At 44.1% G+C, this 18793-nt stretch overlaps 4 protein-coding genes across 7 annotated transcripts; 3 read left to right on the top strand and 1 right to left on the bottom strand.

The window, feature by feature from the left end:
- The first annotated feature begins 3146 nt into the window (after positions 1-3146).
- On the top strand, positions 3147-7710 carry LOC6554483. Of its 2 annotated transcripts, none has more exons than XM_026975669.1 (4): positions 3147-3229; positions 5466-5612; positions 6707-6883; positions 6965-7710. In XM_026975669.1, the coding sequence occupies exons 3-4, from the start codon at positions 6751-6753 to the stop codon at positions 7054-7056; spliced, it is 225 nt and encodes a 74-aa protein (XP_026831470.1). In that variant the 5' UTR covers positions 3147-3229; positions 5466-5612; positions 6707-6750; the 3' UTR covers positions 7057-7710. The 2 variants fall into 2 exon arrangements, with proteins under 2 accessions (XP_026831470.1, XP_001981928.1); XM_001981892.3 differs by lacking the exon at positions 3147-3229 and adding an exon at positions 4147-4710.
- Positions 7711-7832: 122 nt separating this feature from the next.
- LOC6554482 lies at positions 7833-8614 on the bottom strand. The gene is given in 3 exon segments (XM_001981891.3): positions 7833-8024; positions 8082-8249; positions 8302-8614. Coding segments are annotated over 3 exon segments (633 nt in total). The 5' UTR covers positions 8575-8614.
- Positions 8615-9292: 678 nt separating this feature from the next.
- On the top strand, positions 9293-17739 carry LOC6554481 (sodium-independent sulfate anion transporter). 3 transcript variants are annotated; one of them, XM_026983975.1, is made up of 7 exons: positions 9293-9446; positions 9640-9840; positions 14543-14732; positions 15494-15741; positions 15804-16575; positions 16635-16937; positions 17001-17739. In XM_026983975.1, the coding sequence occupies exons 3-7, from the start codon at positions 14585-14587 to the stop codon at positions 17501-17503; spliced, it is 1974 nt and encodes a 657-aa protein (XP_026839776.1). In that variant the 5' UTR covers positions 9293-9446; positions 9640-9840; positions 14543-14584; the 3' UTR covers positions 17504-17739. The 3 variants fall into 3 exon arrangements, with proteins under 3 accessions (XP_026839776.1, XP_001981926.1, XP_026839777.1); XM_001981890.3 differs by having other exon boundaries at positions 9293-9840; XM_026983976.1 differs by lacking the exons at positions 9293-9446; positions 9640-9840 and adding an exon at positions 12689-12739.
- A 147-nt stretch (positions 17740-17886) lies between these two features.
- Positions 17887-18660, top strand: LOC6554424 (60S ribosome subunit biogenesis protein NIP7 homolog). Its single transcript, XM_001981889.3, has 2 exons — positions 17887-18044; positions 18096-18660. Exons 1-2 carry the CDS (start codon positions 17989-17991, stop codon positions 18580-18582), a joined length of 543 nt encoding a protein of 180 aa, XP_001981925.1. The 5' UTR covers positions 17887-17988; the 3' UTR covers positions 18583-18660.
- Positions 18661-18793: the final 133 nt, after the last annotated feature.

Below are 18793 nucleotides of genomic sequence, written 5' to 3'. Positions count from 1 at the left end.
TCGTAACCCATAATCAGTGCGGCTTAATCGTGTTCCACCGCCCGGGCAGCCTATGGCACTCCCTCCCCTTCCATTCCTTCCCCACTGACCACATTGCTCCGCTGGCCTGCATTGATTTTTTTTCCGCAGGAGTAGGTACTCCATTCCGGCGTTTTCGGGTTTTTATGGTCACCTCTAGAACTTTCACTTTTTGATGTGCGTAAATTTGCATATTTGTCGGACGCCAGGAAGGGTGTGTGCACTGACCATTCCACTTCATCCGACCCGCTCCCTTTCCCCGGTGTTTTGGGTGAGTAATGAATAGCGTCCGATGATGATGACGCCTTGGATAATGAGTTTTTGGCTTCGCCTTTAGATAGGTCACTGAAGACATCGAACCTAAATGGGTAGAATGGGTAGTTAAAGTAGCCAGCTAATACTGTTCTGATCCTCCCTTTTGGAAGAGCAACTGGCTAGGTAGCCCAGTTAATAGCCTCATAAAAGATATTTTACGATCCTTTAGTTCATATGAATTTAGAAAGCTTTTGTCTGAAGGGGCTACCATTTTTGCAGTTATCGGATGCTATGCATATAACAAATAATTGGATTGCGAACTTGACAAGTTATAGGTATGACTTTTTATTGTTTTTTTGATTGCCAAACGCTTTTATACTTTTAAAAATAGTTCGTGTAGGCTGGGCACTAATAGACCTTTACAAGTACGGGAATATACAAAAACATTAAGCTTATGAATACTAGTATAATTGTTGGCACATGTGTTAGTTTATATCTTTATAATTTATTCTAATACTTGAATGTAAATCGTGAGCAATTGTTTACCGTCCAAACGACACTAAATTCCACCACATTTCTCAAATGTTGCTATAATTATAATTCCTTTTGAAGATTAAGAGCCTCATGACGTCCCAACCTGACCACGCATGAGTTATTAAAATAAGTTCGTGAGCCTCAGCATTTCGTAGTTATTTTTATGTTTTCGCTAGCCAGGCGTCGCCTTTAGTTCTGGCCAACATGACATGCGAATTGGCCAAGTCGAAAGACCCCCAAGACCCCCAAAAGTGTCGCCCCATTGCTAAAATCAAGGTGTGCATTAACAAATGAACTTGAAATAATCGTTATACGACTGGCCACCCATATATTTAGCATGCATTTGGCTGCATTCAGCTATGTGGCAATGTGGCAATGTGGCGAGTGATAAATTGGGAAAGTCATGGAAAGGTTATTTGGTCAAGACTTGGCCAACAGACAAGGCTAAAACAAGTAACGGCGGCTATCGAAGCTCTCGCCTTGCGGCACATGCAACATTCGGGGGCAGGAGGTGGCAGTCCAGTTTAAGGACTAAGCCAACTTCTGGCTCGCTGCTGTGTGCATGTCCTGGAACGCACGAAAACAAACTTGCATGCAGCGAATAGAGTGAGTGCGAGTGTGTGTAGTCGCAATTAGACGTGGCCATAATGTGGAATTAAGTCCCTTAAATTGGCATTTTTTCGAGGGCCTAATGCTCCGGACTCGGGGTTATAATCAGCAGTAATATGATGACCTCTGGGCATGAGTACACCTCGATGAGATTTCGTGAGAAAATTATATATCGCTGGGCTGGCACTGGACGGACCTAGAAATTCTACAGTCGCACTAATTAATCATCAGTTAAGAGCAAGAACATGACGCCCAAATTGTTGAAAGCGAATTAGTTCTTTAATTACGGTGGTCTTTCGCATTTCTTGGAGGGGAAAACCCAGCGGCGGCGCCTCCGATTCGGTGCAGTTTCTGATTTGGTGAAAAGATTTCGTGAGTTTTCCATATAATTTTCCTGCTTGTTTTCCGTTTCTGTGCTGTGGCCAGCTACATTTATCAATAATGTCAAGAAATAAATATCCGAAATAAATTTCGGACTCTGCCGCATGGCGAATTGAATGGACTGGACGGGACTGGCCCAGCACTCTTGAATAATAATTAAATGAATTTATTTTTACATGTAAATATAATTATTTTCCATTTCGTATGACGCGGTGCGGCAGGACTTGCGTAAATGGTAAAGTAGTGCGGAATAAATCATTGTCAAGTCGGCAAATCTAGAAAAAGTATTACGAAATCGTAATTAGTGTCTTTAAAGCATATTATACCATTTTAGGTACAACAAATTCTTAAGTATGACCCAAGTGACTCGTAAGCCCCTCAGTATTGTCACCTTAAAATATTTGAAAATAATAATTTCCCATTACAAGTTAAGCAAAGTGGATTCGAGTATGTGAAATATATGCCTTAAAACTGATTTCAAGATTTCCACGGTCTTTGAACCCGACCAGATTCGTGTCCCAATTAGTTACATCCACCGATTTTCGTGAATATATTTTCTGGATTTTCTTTCCGTTCGGCGTGCGTGTGCGAAATGAAATTGTAAATGCGATGGACGCATTTAGTTAGGGAAAATTGTTTATGCTGTCGCAGCGATTAAAGCAATCGTTGATAAGGCGATCGAGAAGGCAGATAAGGAGTACCAGCACATATAGCCTGACATTTTGCGCAATCGGAAGAGGTTCGAAAGTACACGAAATGCAAAGGAATTTGTTTTGGCAAATTGGGCGAGCTCCTCATGTCCCAACTGACCTCAAAGTGCTTCTCTTCGGGTGTAAATTATTGGCTCCGCTGGAAAAGTGGCTACGTATATTTAGACAATGGAAGCAGACATGGCCCAAAGTTGGGCATCCGTTTCTGGCTGTTCGATATGCACCTAAATGGTACTTTGCCAAATTGGGCTAAGGGGGCGTGGCCAGCAACCTTTTTTCTGAACAGGCTGCATTCTAGAGTTGAAAGTTGAATGTTAAAAGTTGAAAGCAACAAGCAAGGCACTCATCTGGGCAATTCAGCAAACGTAATTAGGGCCGCGCAGCGCCCAAAAGCAAAAATAATCATAAGCAACGGCCAAGAGAAATTAGGGAGCGAGCGAAGAATAATGGCCAAAATAACTATTTGCCTTTGACTAACCAGTTTCTGTTGTTGCTCCTGGTGCGTGCTAATGTTACACTTTATTGTTGTGGCTGTTGCTCGACTCCGCGGGCCCCAAAAAGTAGGCTATGCAATGGTCGTACGCCTCTAATGCCTTCGTCATTATTATAGTTCCCACACACTGCCGCACACACCACACACCACACACACACACCCAAGCCGAGGACGAGAAAAGGACGAGGTCGCCTCCGCCAGCAGCTACAATAAAAACAGGTGCACGAAGGTGAGGCAGCTACAAAAATCCATCTTCGTTAACAAAACTCGCTCACGAAATACACAAAAGCAGTGGAGCACTTACAAGTGCGTCGGAACTCATACACCATATAGCGTATGCCATATAGCGTACCATATAGCGTACCATATAGCGTACCATATAGCACACCATATAGCATACTGCCTGCGAAAGTTTCGAAATCTGGCCGGAGATTCCATGCCATCCACCTCCTTGTAGTGGAATACCCTTCGACGACTCGGGGGATCTCTTAATTATGCATGCGGTGTCTGTCCTCCTGGAATCCGATTTTATGGATGTCCTGGAATGCGTGCATTCATTTCGGCTCAGCCGCAGTTGTTTAGACGGATAGTCTACATCTAAAATTAATAGAGCCACATATGTGTTATCATTTTGTGCGAAGTTTACGTTGTGGCGTCGGCAGAAATACACATAAAACCGGTGTTGTTATTTAACTTGATATTCAGCTGTATTTATATTTATTGCGAATTTATTATAGACCAATTAGATATAGAATCAGTTGTTGTTGTCTTTGAACAAACCGGAATTTCACTTCCATTCACAGCGTAAGGTTTTCGACTTCTGTTACTAAATGACTTTATAATAATTAAATTTATAGTTTACCAAGTTACATATAGGTATCTCAAAATGAATAAGAAGTTGGGTTTAATGTGAGCCTTCTGTGAAGAAGGGTATCTGGGAGGCGCCTCTGGTTCGTCGCCAATCTGGGAAAGGGGTTTGCTGCCCGGCCGAGTGGTGAGCGAGCTGCGGGGGCGGTGGGTGGCCAGGTTGCAGGAGGAGCAGTCGGGCGAGTGGCAGGTGGTGCGTGGTGGGTGGTGTGTGGTGGAAGGTGGCGCCGGTGTGCGCGAGCGCCAAGTAGCCACCAGCAGCGACGTCGAAGCAACTTAAGGTCCGTGTGCGCCGCGAATTCTTCACTTGCATTTCGAGCGCGCAGGCGACTGGTTGGAGCTACCCGTCCGAAGACAGACCCCAAGTGGAAGTACCGAAAGCGAGTGGCCCAAAGTATTGGAGATTTTTTGGAGTGACGCCTCTCGTGCGGTTTTGTTTTGCTTCGGACTTTCTGGCGGAGCGGAAACGATTTCGGTGTGAAAATTTGCATAAAATTGCGCCCGCGAAACCGACAAAGAACCCAAAAAGCGCTGAGGAAACCAGTTTAAAGCCTTTGGGCAGTTTTCAGGCTTGCAAAGTGCGTGTGAGACCCGTTGCGGTCCTGTGCAATTTATATAACACCCGAAAAAAGGACTTCTGCCTCGACTTCCTTTGGTCCTACTCTCGCCCCCAAACTCGATTAGTTTCCGATTGCAAAATGCAGCCCCTGAAGCGCTTCACACAATGCGGCAGTCTGACCATGCTCTTCGGCATCTTCATCATACTCTTCGGGGTCAGTTCCACGGCCCTGACCACTTTTGGCAAGACCAACAACCAGCCGCCGCCCACGCACGTCCCAATTGGTAAGAGAACCCCGGGGTTGGTAAAAACAGCCCCATCAAAGTCGCTGGCAAGGTCAGGAGTTTCTCGTCAAGATTGGTCGAAGGATTGAAACGAGTTTGAGTTTGAATTCGGAAAGTAACCTTGCTATAACTCGAACTACGTTTTTTTGTAGTAAAAAACTTTTAAAACTGCTTTTGAGTCAAGAGTTAGCTATTTTAATGCATTTAACTTTTCTCATTACAATGTGATACCTAGGACAAAGTGCCTTTCTGATTAGGCCACAAGGAGCTCCACTAAAAGGCAATTAACCGCCAATTAAGACACCTAGTTGTTAGCCAAACAAATAGCCAACCATCCAGTTTGACGATCCAATCATTTGTCATTCGATTGACTTTGTACTCCCCCATAAATAAATGGAATAATAATTGCGGCACAGAGCCAGCGATTGAATGACACGACACAGAACACAGAGCATTCATTGCTAACACAAATCGAATCGAGAATTGATCAAACAAGTCACTCAAGTGCAATGACAACCCACGCTCCGCAATTCGCCGACATTAGGAGTGGGTTTTCCCTGGGCGGTAATAGCCCTGTGATTGGAGTTGGCAAACAGGAACGGCTGGAGTAGATACAGATAGGCAGACAGGCGGTGATTTGTGTTAGCAGGAGCTGTTCCTGTTCCCCCATAATCACACAATTAGCGGGCAATTAGCTGGGTAAACTGGCCAGTACCGTGCCCTCCTCTAACCTCGATGGCTATCCTTACTTGCAGTTAAAGGACGAGAGTGCAGTGCCCACGACGATTGCACGGCGATAGATCGCACCAGCTGCGTCAAGGATCCCAATGACTACAAGTTGCGTTGCCTCTGCGGCGACGACTCGCCTCCTTCGGCTGGCAGCTGCCCGGATGTCCTGAAAGGTAATATATCAGCATTAGCACATTTTATTACCATATTGCCCAAGGAGAAAGCATATTAAACATATTAATTGAACTAGAGCAGCAGCCTTTAGTTGGTTTACTTTAGTTTCTAGCTTAAGCTTTAGACATATAGTTTGTTAATCCATAATGTTATGCAACTGGGAAATGATTGCTGCCAACTATTAATTACTATGCCCCGTATCTACGCCCCTGTGACTGCCTCCTTTGCAGAATCCTTTGGCTACATAGTGCCCAGAAATAGAACAGCCAACAAAAAGTCAGCTAATTGCTAAGACATGCACATTACATTTATTATTTAAGAGCCCGCTGCTTTCTTGGAGGCCTCCTCCGCGATGAGCCAGTGCCTCAAGTGGCATGCAGGTGATGTGTCCAAGGCGCCACCTAAATGAGAATTAAACAAAGCATCCTGCCAGGATGGCCACCCACAGCCCACAGCCCACATCCACCTTCCTTCGCTATTTGCCTGCTTATTTATTTAGTTTTCGTGCGCGATTCACACTTGCTCCTTGGGATCCTTGGGTCATGTGCCCGCCATTGTTGGCCCTCCAGTGCTTGGTCCTTTGGTCCTTTGGTGCTCCAGAACTGGGGGTTCTCCAGCTCTCCTCACGGCATGCAGGACATTCTTTAGCCGGCCCAAGAAGGACCGAAAGGCAGAGCCCCACGCCGTATGGCGGCGCAATGTCGATGCCGGATTTATGTTAGGATGTCGTGACTCCTCCGATGGGGAAGCTCAAACGAGGCCCCAAACGAGAGGCAAATGGTAATGGGAATCGCCGCAGTGCCAATTTGTGACATGCACAGCCCAGAAATGTTATACGCGATTTTTGCATGCAAGTCTCGCAGTTTTGGCATTGGCAGTTGTTCTCCGTGTAGCAGATCTACTTTCCGGCGGGAATACATTGTAACACTCTAGAGTATCGTATTTCCAGACTATTATAGGTCTGCATAATGGCGGTGCTATACCCAAATAGCCATTAGCTGAAACTGTGTTCAATTTAGTTATAATCATGCAGTATAGTAAATTTATTGCGAGTATCCAAATAGTACATCCATATTATTTGTTCACTTTGTAGGCCTGCGTCACAAGTGCAACAGCAACAACGACTGCGAGGACGGAATGGTGTGCCAGTACGAGAATAGCAACCGCACCATCGGAGTGGCCAAGTTCATGTCCAGCAAGACCAAGCTGTGTCTCTGCGACAACGACAACGGATATGTGGAGGACATCCTGCACGACATCTGCAGCGGAGGTAGGAAGTGCCCCATCCCATAGTATTCGTTTCATAGTATTACGAAGCGCATTATCCTGACCCATCTTCTTCACCTTCCAGCCAATCTTCAGGGCCTGGTCAGCTTCTTGGTCTCGATCTGCTCGCTCCTGGCGCCATTTTTGGTATCCGCCCACATGCGAAAGCATTTCTAGAAGGCGATCGGCGTAAGCGGAAGCGGAAGCGGAAGTCGTAGTTTGGCGTTTATCTACCCCAGTGATCCATCAAATGTGCCTCAGTGAAACCAACAGAAACAAAAGATCATCCCTCCCCTAACCCCCCACATATGAAAACGAAATGTAATCTTTGAAAGCGGAAAAAGAAAAAGATACGAAAGAAAAAATGAAATTAAGAAAGTTAGATACTCGTCGCCATTAGCCTAAAAGTCGTTCTATTGTATAAGTTTCATATGTACCACCGTCAAGTTTATTCGCTTCTCACGAAAAGTTGCGTTATATACAATATACATAATTATATTATCTGATAAATGTTTTCTATAGATCCCCAATCGACCTTAGTCAGTACTCCCTACACTAGACAGACAGAACTAACTTTAGATCAAATGTTTGGCACCATTTTATTGTAATTTTATATGAGTGTACGTGTGTCCAGGAAAACCTAATAAAAATCTATAGAAATTATCTAAGGAGAGGCAACTTTTCAGCAGCACTGTGAATTCAGATCGCTTACATCGCAATTACAAATGTGAAACATTTTAATTTTTGTATGTATTCAACATAAATAGCTTTACGAGCTCACAGCCCATAATCGAATGGATAAATAATATTAATATTAATCATACGGGAAATGATGCAAGTTAATAATATTTTCATGTCAAAGTTGCAGGTCCAGTTAAGAACTTCACCCATTAAAACCGTTTTCTTCGTAGCTGTTATCTATACTATTTAATAAAAACCTTTCAAAACCCAAACTAAATGTTTCCTCTAGTCTCGAGTAGCACTTTTCCATTATAAAAGGCAAAGTATATCTTGGTTACCGCGCGGTACTTTTCATTGACCATCCAATAGGTCTGAAACATGTAGTTTCCGGTGGGGAAGGGCAGGACTTTTGGGAGTCGGGAATTAATGGCCTCGGAGGAAAGCTTATCCAGAATGAGGTCGTGCTAAAAGAAATTCAGAAAGATATTTTGGGTGGACTTAACCCACCACATGTCACTTACGTCGTATGGACAGGAATGATTCAAGTTGGAGGTGTCTTTAATAAAATCGTAAAAGTATCTCGCGACTGCATTGGACCTCGTGTTCTTGATGAACTGACAGCCGTCAAGAGATACGTTGTAAAGAAAGGGCTTATATCCTTGGATCTGTTGATGCAAGCCAAAGTTAACCTGAAATACAAACATTGTACTCCATAGTTGGCTGAAATGATGCCTTACAAACCTTTATGCTGTTCAGGGGAAATTTTAACACCTTTACCTTGGCGGAGATGTGTTGATAAGTTCGATTAACTGATTTTAAAGAACAGTATTCGAAGTCGACCACGTCCTTATCCATGGACGCGCACTTGAAGCTCGTAAACTCGATGTGAGAGTACATCTGCATTTTAGTTAAATCTATGCTATATGGCCGTTAAAATGGTTTATAACGTCTGACCTGATTTATCATGCCGAGGTTCAATAGAAGCACGAAGCTGAGGTATTTTTGCAAACACATTTTAGTTCAATGGGGTTACAGGTGAAAATGACGGCAGCATTTTCAATATATACCCATCACTGAATTTGGGTAAAATCTGGCATTTATATTGGTAATTACAGCTTTTAGCTTAATTTCTTTAATTGTTAGTTATATGCAGGGAAACCAGACGAAAAATTGGCTGCAGTGAACTGGAACATACGCACTCCCAAGGCAAGAGCTGTATTAGACCATGAACATACCCCTTGTGAGAACTTCATGAATTATTGTCAATAAGAAATGGCTTACCTCCTTCAGGGTGCAGTTTTCGAAATCGGAAAGGTGCCGATCCACAGACATCTGTGGAATCTAGTTCAGTCCAGATAAATGGCGACATTGACGCACTACGGATATGGTATCTGTTTGAAACTTCAAGGACAAATAGCTCTCCACCATGAATTCCAATTTCCAGCTGCACTTGCAGCTCCGCCAAACGATCGGCTATCCAACCGAAATCGATTAAGTGCACGGCATTGGTTTTAAATAGATCGGCGCGGATTTAATGCAGCAGCACAGTTATCAATATGTTAACAAGCTGGAAATTTTGTAATGCCAACGCCTTTCGCTGGCCCCCATTCGGTGATTACTTTCAAATTTCTCGCCGAGCAGAGAAGCGGAGAACTGGAGAAAGAGCGCAGAGAAATGGGGGCGCAGTGAAAAGCTCACCGGGCCACAAAGCTCCACTCTCGGATCACAAAAACAAACGGCGCCACGCTCCCAAGCACAATTACACGATCGCTTCCGAGAGGTGACAACTTCGAGGGCTCTCGGTTCCGATCCAGAGATCTGAACGGGCAGTTAGTTAGCCATGTTTACCTAACCGATTCGGCCGTGCAATCCGCAAGATCGTCGTGGTTAGTCCGAATAATTCCAAGCCGCAAATTCGAAGTTCGCGCGTGTGCAATCAAATTATAAGCCCCATTTATGCTTTGATTTTATGGTTGCATTTCGGCAGTGATTTAGTGATTTGCATGCGAATTGGGCAAACGCCATAAAAGACGCTCCCAAAGTAGTGCCAATATTCATATATTCAACTTATAACTACAGAACCCACAGACAGCAAAGAACTGAAGGGGACAAACTCGAGTTTTTGAGCTGTGCGACGCGCGCCAAAGTCAAAGCCAATGAAATCACATTTCCGGTGGCCACACATCGTTTCAGCCGAATTCAATAGAAAATAGTGGAAAAAACGCCAGCCAGTGGCATTCCAGCCGTAATTGGGCTATTTGCGCCCCTCCGCCGACATAGGTAAGTCCATCGAGATTTTCCGCCTCTGACATCAGAAAGTGACACAGAGTTATGGGTGCCCAGGCACATAGATCAGGTATATGCTAGTATATGCTACTGAAAGGAGTGAGGTTTCACATGCGATTTTGGGATTAGCGCCTCTTTGTGCCAAATCCACTGACGCAGCCTAAACGGTCGATTAACATTTATCACTAAACGATTACTAATTTGTTTATGACTCCCTCAAAGGCAACGCCACATGCTAATTGGCATTATGGGCTCCCGAAAAGAGTTGCTAATTTTATGATGTCCTCAATGAAGTGCAAATTATGTGACTCACTGAAAATATTTTGGTTATCTGCGCATCTCGAAGTTTTCCAAATCGGAACAGCTCAGATAAACCAAAAGTACCTTAGTGGTGCATTCCGCAGTTTGTGACGTGGTAATTGCAAAAAGAACTCGCGAGTGTGGAGTTAAAATTCATCTATAGATTACGTGACTTAAATGCGAAAACGTGTCGGTTAAGCTAGCCAGTTTAAATGCAGTTTAATCTCAAGAAACCATTTGAAAAACTCGGCGCTACAAAATGTGACCTCTTAGAGATCGCAAAAATTCTTTCCCATATCATTTTAAGGAATGCTCAAGCTTAAATTCCACGAATTGCTGCCCAAACTAGTTTAATTCGGTTTTAATCACTCGTGTCATGAGCTTGACTTGCATATCTTAAGCAAATGATATAGTAGATGAAATCAAGCTAAGTATACAATATTCGGATGGCTAGATAAGATTCCGCTTCTGGTTTTCTTTGCTGCGTAAGCGGTGGGGAGACGCGTTTTGCATAAAAATTGCCAACTTTTGAAAAACCGCGCTCCATCAAATACAAACAATCGAGTCATAAATATTCAAAACAAACAAAAGCCGGTAGCTGTTCTCCCCCTAAAAATCAATTAAGCCTGAAAATGAATGGTTAGTCCAACACTGATCGTCGTCTAATATAGATTATGGAACCCGTTTTGTGGGAACATAAATTAAATTCGGCTTGCTCTGCGATTAATCACTCTTATAATCAAATAATGATTAACTAACGAGGAAATTGCAGTTTTAATTTTTTTGTGATTTTGGCACGTTGTTTCAATTACTTCTGCTGAATTTGTTTGCTCACATTTTATGGACACGCACAGGGCATCTTCATAAAAACCGAGCTTAAAGTCAACAAGCTGCAAATGGAATTCTGGGTATAACCTCGTAAACAGCATATTTTCGGACAGATTCACTCAAACAATTAGGTCTTTCACGACTTTCGGACTGAAAAGGCATATTGAATAACAAGTACAGTTTATTTTTAGATTTTAAACAAAGGAAGGTCTCAAAAAGAATTAACATCCACCTACAAATTGGTGTACATTTTAAATAGTCTGTTTGTCTGGGTTCTTTAACTCTGCCCAGCCAGCCTTATGCAATCTGTTCTCCGCGATCGATCACGTTCCCTATTTTAAAATAATATTTATAGCCATCCAATAAATTAGTCAGCTTTCCGAGCCCTTATGGCTTTCTTTTGTAACTACACCTCATAAATCCTTGCAGTAATTCCCCTGCGAGATCGTAAGTTATCTAAGCCAAAGCAATTGTGTCTGCATGTGGGACAACGTGTTGTATACGTGATTTTCCTGCGACTATCTGTAAACCCGCAACATCCAAGTGTGCAAGACCCCCTCTGCCCCCTATATCGTATAAATACAGCTTTCGGAAATAAGTGAGCCACAGGTATTCACAAAAACAGCCGGATCGAGGTGGCAAGCAAGCCAAACGCATTTCATTGAAATGGGCGACAGTTTGTTGCTCGGATTCGATGTGATTGTGCTGCGATCGACCACGCCCACGCCCACGCCCACGTCGTTCGTTACGCCCTTTGGGGGAATTTGGCTGTCATGCGAAATGTATTTTGCAATTGGCCCTGTAATTTGAGTTGAGTGAAAAAAGTGAACAAGCCACTAAAAAAAGGTAACAGCAAAACGAATTCAGCAAATGTAATTGAACAATTAATCGAACATTTGTGCTTCCTGTTTGGGTGGGCTTATTAACTCGCTTATGAGCTGATCAGAATGTATAAAGCCAAAATCTAACGCGCCTTCAAAGTTCAGCCAAATATTTGCCTCTCAACTCACTCATTTCGAAACCCAAGGGTCACACACCTGTTGGGGTGCAAAGTTCGAGCGCGTGTCAATGGGGCAAAATGTGTGTAATCTCAAGTGCGTACGTATGCATATGCAAACTTGAATTAAATACACTTATTTGCGTTGAGGAAGCCTCAATTTGATGGCAATTAGCACAAGTCCCGCAGCCCGCAGCCCGTCAGCTCGTCAGCCGCCCACATTTCGCTCACTTTCTAATTGTGTGCTTAAATAGTTAAAAATAAAACAAAACCCAAACCAAGACCAAAACCCAAACCCAAACCAAAACAAATAAGACAAAGGAAACGCCTCGGATATGAAATATTTTCGGTGTGAGAAGCGCCAGCTCGTTTGACATCATCCAAATTTAGCTGACGACTTCGGCAGCTGGAGAATCCCCCCAAGATCACCGTCTTCCGACGAGATCTGATCATGAGGTTTTGAACAAAACCAGTTACCGGCATCTTGACGTATACACTCATTAAAAATTATGCTACTTTGCCAGCTGACTGATAGTATTCAAGTCATTGGACTGCGATTAGGAAACGAAATGCACAACAGCGGAGGCAGAACGAAAAATACCCAAACATTGAGTGGTTTGAAAACGTGTAAGGGTGTTTGAGCTCTTGCGGATCGACTACGAACATACCCAATAAAAAGCTTGGGTACTTCCCAGCTCAGTTTTCATATAAACCCCCAGCTCACTTTAAAGCTGGCTCTTGGAAACCGCAACACATAAAAGTGCTTAAGTATGTAGTGTGTTATTGTACATTATTATTAAATGTGCGTTATTGCCCTATAAGCCTTTCGAATAGTTGGTATGAAAAATAGCACCGCCTGCTTCTCCAATTGTGATCTTGGCCGGGCTATAAAGACAGTGATATTTATGGGCTTTTAACACATACAGCCCGTTTCAATCAATTTAAATAATTCCATTTGTCACAGCAACAGCTGTCTAGGAAGTTTTTTGCGACATTCGCTTAAATTTCGATGTTCATCTTGAACTTCAACATAACTTTAATTCCTTTCAATCGGCATAAATATAGAAAGTTTGCGTTCGGAAACTAAGGCTACAATGAATGCATTTCAAAATCATTTTTCAAAGCGGTAACACACAAGTTATGTATACACGTATGCATTGATTTCCATAGAAAAACATTCGACCCCAAGCTATGCATTTAAATATTTATTTACCCATGACATTTTTTGGTATCACCTTTTGTTTGTCTAGCAAAGGGTCTGCGTCTATAAAGTGTCAAGTTCATCTGGAAATAGTCAGAATTCCTGCACTACTACGTGTATTTGTGGCATCAGTTGAGCTGGATTTCCTTACAATCCAGACAAATCTGACGATGATATCTGGAGCGTTAATACAAGTCAGCGCGATGGAGGCAAATCAATTAGCCTTGTCGAGTACTTATTGATCAGGCAATACCTCATTAATTGCACCTAAAATATGTTAATGTTAAGAGAGGCCCGATAAAGCGGAGGATAAAATCCGAAAACAGGCAAAACTACTCCATGTGGTCATCAGCATCAGCAGACTGAATGCAGACCAAAGTGCAACACTCGGCCACGCATTTAGGGAGTGACTTGTCTGCAGTCGAGTTTCTGGCCAAATCTGGTTTTTCTGAGATCTTAGCACCTGACCGCCACTGGTAACCCCCGACTAGAAACCTCGGAAAGACACAAGCAGAAGCATCTACCTGCTGCTGCAATGAATGGAAAATTTCTCCCTAAAAAAGTCCCGAGTATTAAAACAGTCGGTCGGGTCCAAAAATCCGGGTAACTTTCCACTCATTTGTTCCAAAATATCAGAGAGAGATACATAAATACACAATGAACAACCACTCACGTGTTGAGCGAATGTTCCCTAAAATGCCGAGCCAGGCAAATAATTACGGACTAATACGAAAAGAATTTACAACTTCCTTTTCTGTTCTTTTTACTTACTTATTTCAATTTTTGTTGCTCTGCTGCAATGGGTTTTTTTAAGCGAAATTGGAAGCCAGGGCAATAAGTGCTCATAAGACAAAAAGCGAATCACGCTATGGGAACATCGGTTTATCGTAGTTTTCCTACATTTCCCCGCGACGGATTATCAGTTTCACAGGGGAACCCGCATGTCGTCGACCGTCCCGGTTCCCAAAACAATAATAATAATAAGCCAGATTCGAGACCCGAAACCCACAAACCCAAGCGACCCGACTCAAATCTACTCGACTCGACTCGACTCGACTCAAAAATAGTTAACAACAGAGCGCCGAAGATGACGAGAACAACAAAGTTTTGGTTTTTATAAAAGACAAGGTTCGCATCAAGTACAAAACAGTTTCGTTCGAAACGCTGCCGTGTGAAGAGCCAAGCGACCAGAACCGATCGTTCGCACAACGGGCATCTTTCAAATACTATCTAAATACCCGACTGGCACCTTCGCATAAAAAAAAATAATAAAACCTATTACCCAAAGTAGATGCACCCATTAGACTTAGTGTCACCTGGTGCCATCCGCCGGCTATTATAACTCAGGCTAACTTGTGCTCCGTGGGCAGTGTTTGTTTTGATTAGCTGCAGCTGCCGCCCCCGCTCCCAAGATGAAATCCAATCCGGCCTCGGACCACGTCTACTTCAACGACGGCTTCAAGTGCTCCACGATCAGCATCAGCACCAACCTCGCGGAACCCAATGGGAGCAGCAACAGCGTGGGATCCCAGGGATCCCAGGGATCCAAGGAGTTTATCCGTGAGTCTGAGTGTTACTATTACTAACTATGGCAGTGATTATGAGATCTGTGGGAGGAGTTAAATCGTAAAATCAAGAACTATTACTAATCATTTTCAAATGAGCTAGTGGAAAATGCTCTTTTAATAAGTAATAAAATAGTTGGTTGGGATTAAGGAAAGCCTGGCACAGTACGAACCCCAGACATTTAAGCGTGTAGCTAACGCAATTGATTTATTATTATTTTTTGTGACTTTTAGCTTTACCAATTTCGGCTATTGCCTCGTGAATTATGAACTACAAAATCAAATTAAATGAATTATTCCGTAGGAACAAGGTAATGAGTTTTCAGAATGACGAGAGTTGCCCACTTAACTACTATTACCTAAGCTCTTAAGTTTCGAAGCAACTTATGCCACAAGTTGCAGTTTGATTTCATAGTTAGTTCCCTGTTAGTTGCAATTAAAGTAATGCAATTCAGCGAGGGTTTCTGGCATCAAGTATACGCCTCGTGCTCCGCGCCCGGAGATAAATGCAATTGTTTTCCACGTTTTCTCAGCAACGAAACTTTTGCTTTGGCCGTGACAATGAAATTCGCGTAGATCAGAATGAAAACCTAAAGCAATTAAAATACCAGAAAGCGAACTCAAACTAAATGGCAGTGTGGGAATCAGCAAAAAGTTGATCGAACAGAAAAGTTGATTCTGCAGTACGTGCTTGTGAATCGGTGCGGTTTTAGCCCTTTCATCGAATCTCTTTTAACTTCCGCCTCATCTTTTTAGTCACTGAGGACGGAAAGAAGGTGAAGCCACCAGTGAGCACACTGGAGTGCACCCGTAGTTGGCTGAAGGACTGCAAAAGGCGCACCTTCAACCGCAAAACCCTGCACAAGAAGCTGCCGATCCTCGGATGGCTGCCTAAGTACAACAGCCAGGATGCTGTGGGTGACCTGGTGGCTGGCATCACAGTAGGACTCACCGTGATCCCGCAGGCTCTGGCCTATGCGGGAATAGCAGGACTGCCCGTGGCCGTAAGTAGCAAGTGTATATTACCTACAAGGATGCACTCTAATCCTAATGTTCCTTTGGGCAGTATGGCTTATACGCCTCCTTTGTGGGCTGCTTTGTGTACATATTCCTGGGCAGCTGCAAGGATGTGCCCATGGGTCCCTCTGCGATTGTGGCCTTGCTTACTTATCAGGCTGCTCAGGGATCTTGGCAGAAATCGGTCTTGCTCTGCCTGCTCAGTGGAATTGTGGAGCTCCTGATGGGCCTCTTCGGACTGGGGTTCCTGATTGACTTCGTCTCCGGGCCAGTCTCGTCTGGCTTCACCTCCGCGGTTTCGCTGATCATCCTCACCTCGCAGATCCAAAGTGTGCTGGGCATCACGGCCAAGGGCAACACCTTCGTGGAGATCTGGACGCAGGTGTTCCACAACATCGAGCACACGAGGGCAGGAGACACGGTGCTGGGACTCACATGCATTGTCATTCTGCTGCTCATGCGCAGTCTCTCCTCCTGTCGAATCGGACCGGCTGACGAGAAAGAGTGCTCATCCTTCCAGCGGGCTGTGAACAAGATCCTTTGGATCGTGGGCACTGCTCGGAATGCCATCCTGGTGGTCGTTTGCTGCATCATGGGCTATCTGCTGCACACCGAAGAGCATGGAGCTCCTTTCCGAGTGGTGGGAGACATTCCACCAGGTCTCCCCAGCGTTCAGTTACCACCCACTTCGCTGACTGCCAATGAGACCAGCAATGGAGTGGCCCAGGGATTTGTGGAGATGGTGCACAGTATGGGTTCCGGTTTGGTGGTAATTCCGTTGATCTCGCTCATGGAAAACATATCCATCTGCAAGGCCTTTGGTGAGTGCTAAGTTCTGTCAATTCTTATGGTTCCCTATATTAATGGATGATCCTTTCAGCCAATGGCAAGCCAGTGGATGCCTCGCAGGAATTGATAGCCATTGGAACGGCCAACATCTTCAACTCCTTTGTCCAAGCCTTTCCGGGAACCGGAGCCCTTAGTCGCGGAGCAGTCAATAATGCCAGTGGTGTCCGTACTCCCCTGAGCAATATTTACTCCGGTGGCCTGGTCATGATTGCCCTGCTCTTCCTCACTCCCTACTTCTACTTCATTCCACGTCCCACCCTGGCCGCCATAATCATATCCGCCGTGGTCTTCATGGTTGAAGTTAAGGTGGTCAAGCCCATGTGGAGATCGAAGAGTAAGTCATGCAAACTAAGGAAATAACACCTATTTTATTAATCCCACATAAATAACCCACTAGAAAGTGATCTGGTGCCTGGAATTGGAACCTTTGTGGCCTGCCTTGTTTTGCCGCTGGAGTGGGGCATCCTTATTGGAGTTGGACTCAATGTCATCTTTATACTCTACCATGCTGCGCGTCCCAAGCTGACCACCGAGCTACTGACCACCCAGTCGGGCTTGGAGTACTCCATGATTACCCCAGATCGATGCCTAATCTTTCCGTCTGTGGATTATGTGAGGAATCTGGTCAACAAGCAGTCCATTAGGCAAAATCTGCCGGTGGTCATCGATGCGTCGCATGTCTACGGGGCTGATTTCACAACGGCCACGGTCATAGACTCGCTGATCAGTGATTTCAATCAGCGGGGACAGCTGCTCTTCTTTTACAACCTCAAGCCGAGTATCTGCTCCATTTTCGAGCACGTTTCAGCGACCCAGTTCGTGGTCTACTACCAGGAGCAGCAGTTGGATGAGCTGCTCAAGGAGCGAAACTATGTACAGAAGCGCCTTGAGACGGCCTAACTGGCTCAATCTCCTCAGCACGTGATACAAGTAGTTTAGGCTAAGTGTTTGCTTTAATTATTTATGGCATTGTAAATAGATCGTGAACTAATTGTGCAGTATTAGCCAGAGCACAGAACACTATTAGAACTTGTAAGCTAAACAAATAAGTGTACGAGTATTTCTTAATTACCTATAATAACATCGAACAAATTAAATCAATCAAATCAATCAAATCAATTAAATCAATATCAAATTAAACTCAAATTATTGAAAAGTTTTATTTTGTTTTATATCATGGACATAACCGGTTATATTTTAAATAGTTGCACACTTTACAACCTTGATATCGGTGCTTCACAGCACTCTTTAACTATCGATAAAAATGATCATTGCTGATGCGATATATTGGTGCTGCAAGAGGCCCCTACTCAACACTGAAACCATTCTCACGTGTAAGATTTAGCAGTTTGTTTTCCTCGTTTTTCGGCACAATTTAAGTTAAAATGAAACGCCTGAGTGACGAACGTGCCAAGATCCTGTTCGAGCACCTGTCCAAATAGTAAGTAACCAGAAGTACGCAGCGGAATGCAGCTAACAAGTGCATTTACAGCATTGGCACAAATGTGAAGCAGTTGATCGACCGGCCAGATGGAACATATTGCTTTCGGGAGCACAAGGATCGGGTCTACTACGTCTCCGAGCGGATTCTGAAGCTGAGCGAGTGCTTTGGCTACAAGCAGCTGGTGTGCGTGGGCACGTGCTTCGGCAAGTTCTCCAAGACCAACAAGCTGAAGTTCCACATCACGGCGCTCTACTATTTGGCGCCCTACGCCCAGTACAAGGTGTGGGTGAAGCCCTCCTTCGAGCAGCAGTTCCTCTACGGCAACCACATCCCCAAAACCGGACTGGGTCGCATCACGGAGAACGCCGGCCAGTACCAGGGTGTGGTGGTCTACTCCATGAACGATCTGCCACTGGGCTTCGGCGTCCTCGCGCGTTCCACTACGGACTGCAAGACCGCCGATCCCATGACCACTGTGTGCTTCCATCAGTCGGACATCGGCGAGTACATTCGCGCCGAGGACACGCTCTTTTAGATCCCTAGATGCTTAGTTTTTACATGTTTTGTAGCAATAACCATGTTTAGGTAAATAATAAGTATGCTGAAAAACGGATTAGTGCCTAATGGTTTTGATTATATATTTCGGATGTTGGTAATGGATATGGATATATAACAATTTTATATTTTTACATTTTCCAGTTCTTACAGTATCTAAATTAATAGACGATTTAAAAATAGTGGTTTTT

The sequence above is a fragment of the Drosophila erecta genome, unplaced genomic scaffold (assembly GCF_003286155.1).
Source record: "Drosophila erecta strain 14021-0224.00,06,07 unplaced genomic scaffold, DereRS2 tig00000000-arrow-pilon, whole genome shotgun sequence".
In the NCBI taxonomy this organism is placed as follows: Eukaryota; Metazoa; Arthropoda; class Insecta; order Diptera; family Drosophilidae; genus Drosophila; species Drosophila erecta.
Note: the sequence above shows the minus strand (reverse complement) of the source record. Positions and strands in the feature narration are given on the sequence as shown.

What these genes read in the sequence shown, in the direction of transcription:
- LOC6554481 (XM_026983975.1), top strand. Translation starts at nt 14,585, where the DNA reads ATGAAATCCAATCCGGCCTCGGACCACGTCTACTTCAACGACGGCTTC. An exon ending in ATCCATCTGCAAGGCCTTTG is followed by an intron (nt 16,576 to 16,634) that starts GTGAGTGCTAAG and finishes TGATCCTTTCAG; the next exon opens with CCAATGGCAAGCCAGTGGAT. An exon ending in GCCCATGTGGAGATCGAAGA is followed by an intron (nt 16,938 to 17,000) that starts GTAAGTCATGCA and finishes ATAACCCACTAG; the next exon opens with AAAGTGATCTGGTGCCTGGA.
- LOC6554483 (XM_001981892.3), top strand. Translation starts at nt 4,566, where the DNA reads ATGCAGCCCCTGAAGCGCTTCACACAATGCGGCAGTCTGACCATGCTC. An exon ending in GCCCACGCACGTCCCAATTG is followed by an intron (nt 4,711 to 5,465) that starts GTAAGAGAACCC and finishes CCTTACTTGCAG; the next exon opens with TTAAAGGACGAGAGTGCAGT. An exon ending in GCACGACATCTGCAGCGGAG is followed by an intron (nt 6,884 to 6,964) that starts GTAGGAAGTGCC and finishes TTCACCTTCCAG; the next exon opens with CCAATCTTCAGGGCCTGGTC.
- LOC6554424 (XM_001981889.3), top strand. Translation starts at nt 17,989, where the DNA reads ATGAAACGCCTGAGTGACGAACGTGCCAAGATCCTGTTCGAGCACCTG. An exon ending in TTCGAGCACCTGTCCAAATA is followed by an intron (nt 18,045 to 18,095) that starts GTAAGTAACCAG and finishes GTGCATTTACAG; the next exon opens with CATTGGCACAAATGTGAAGC.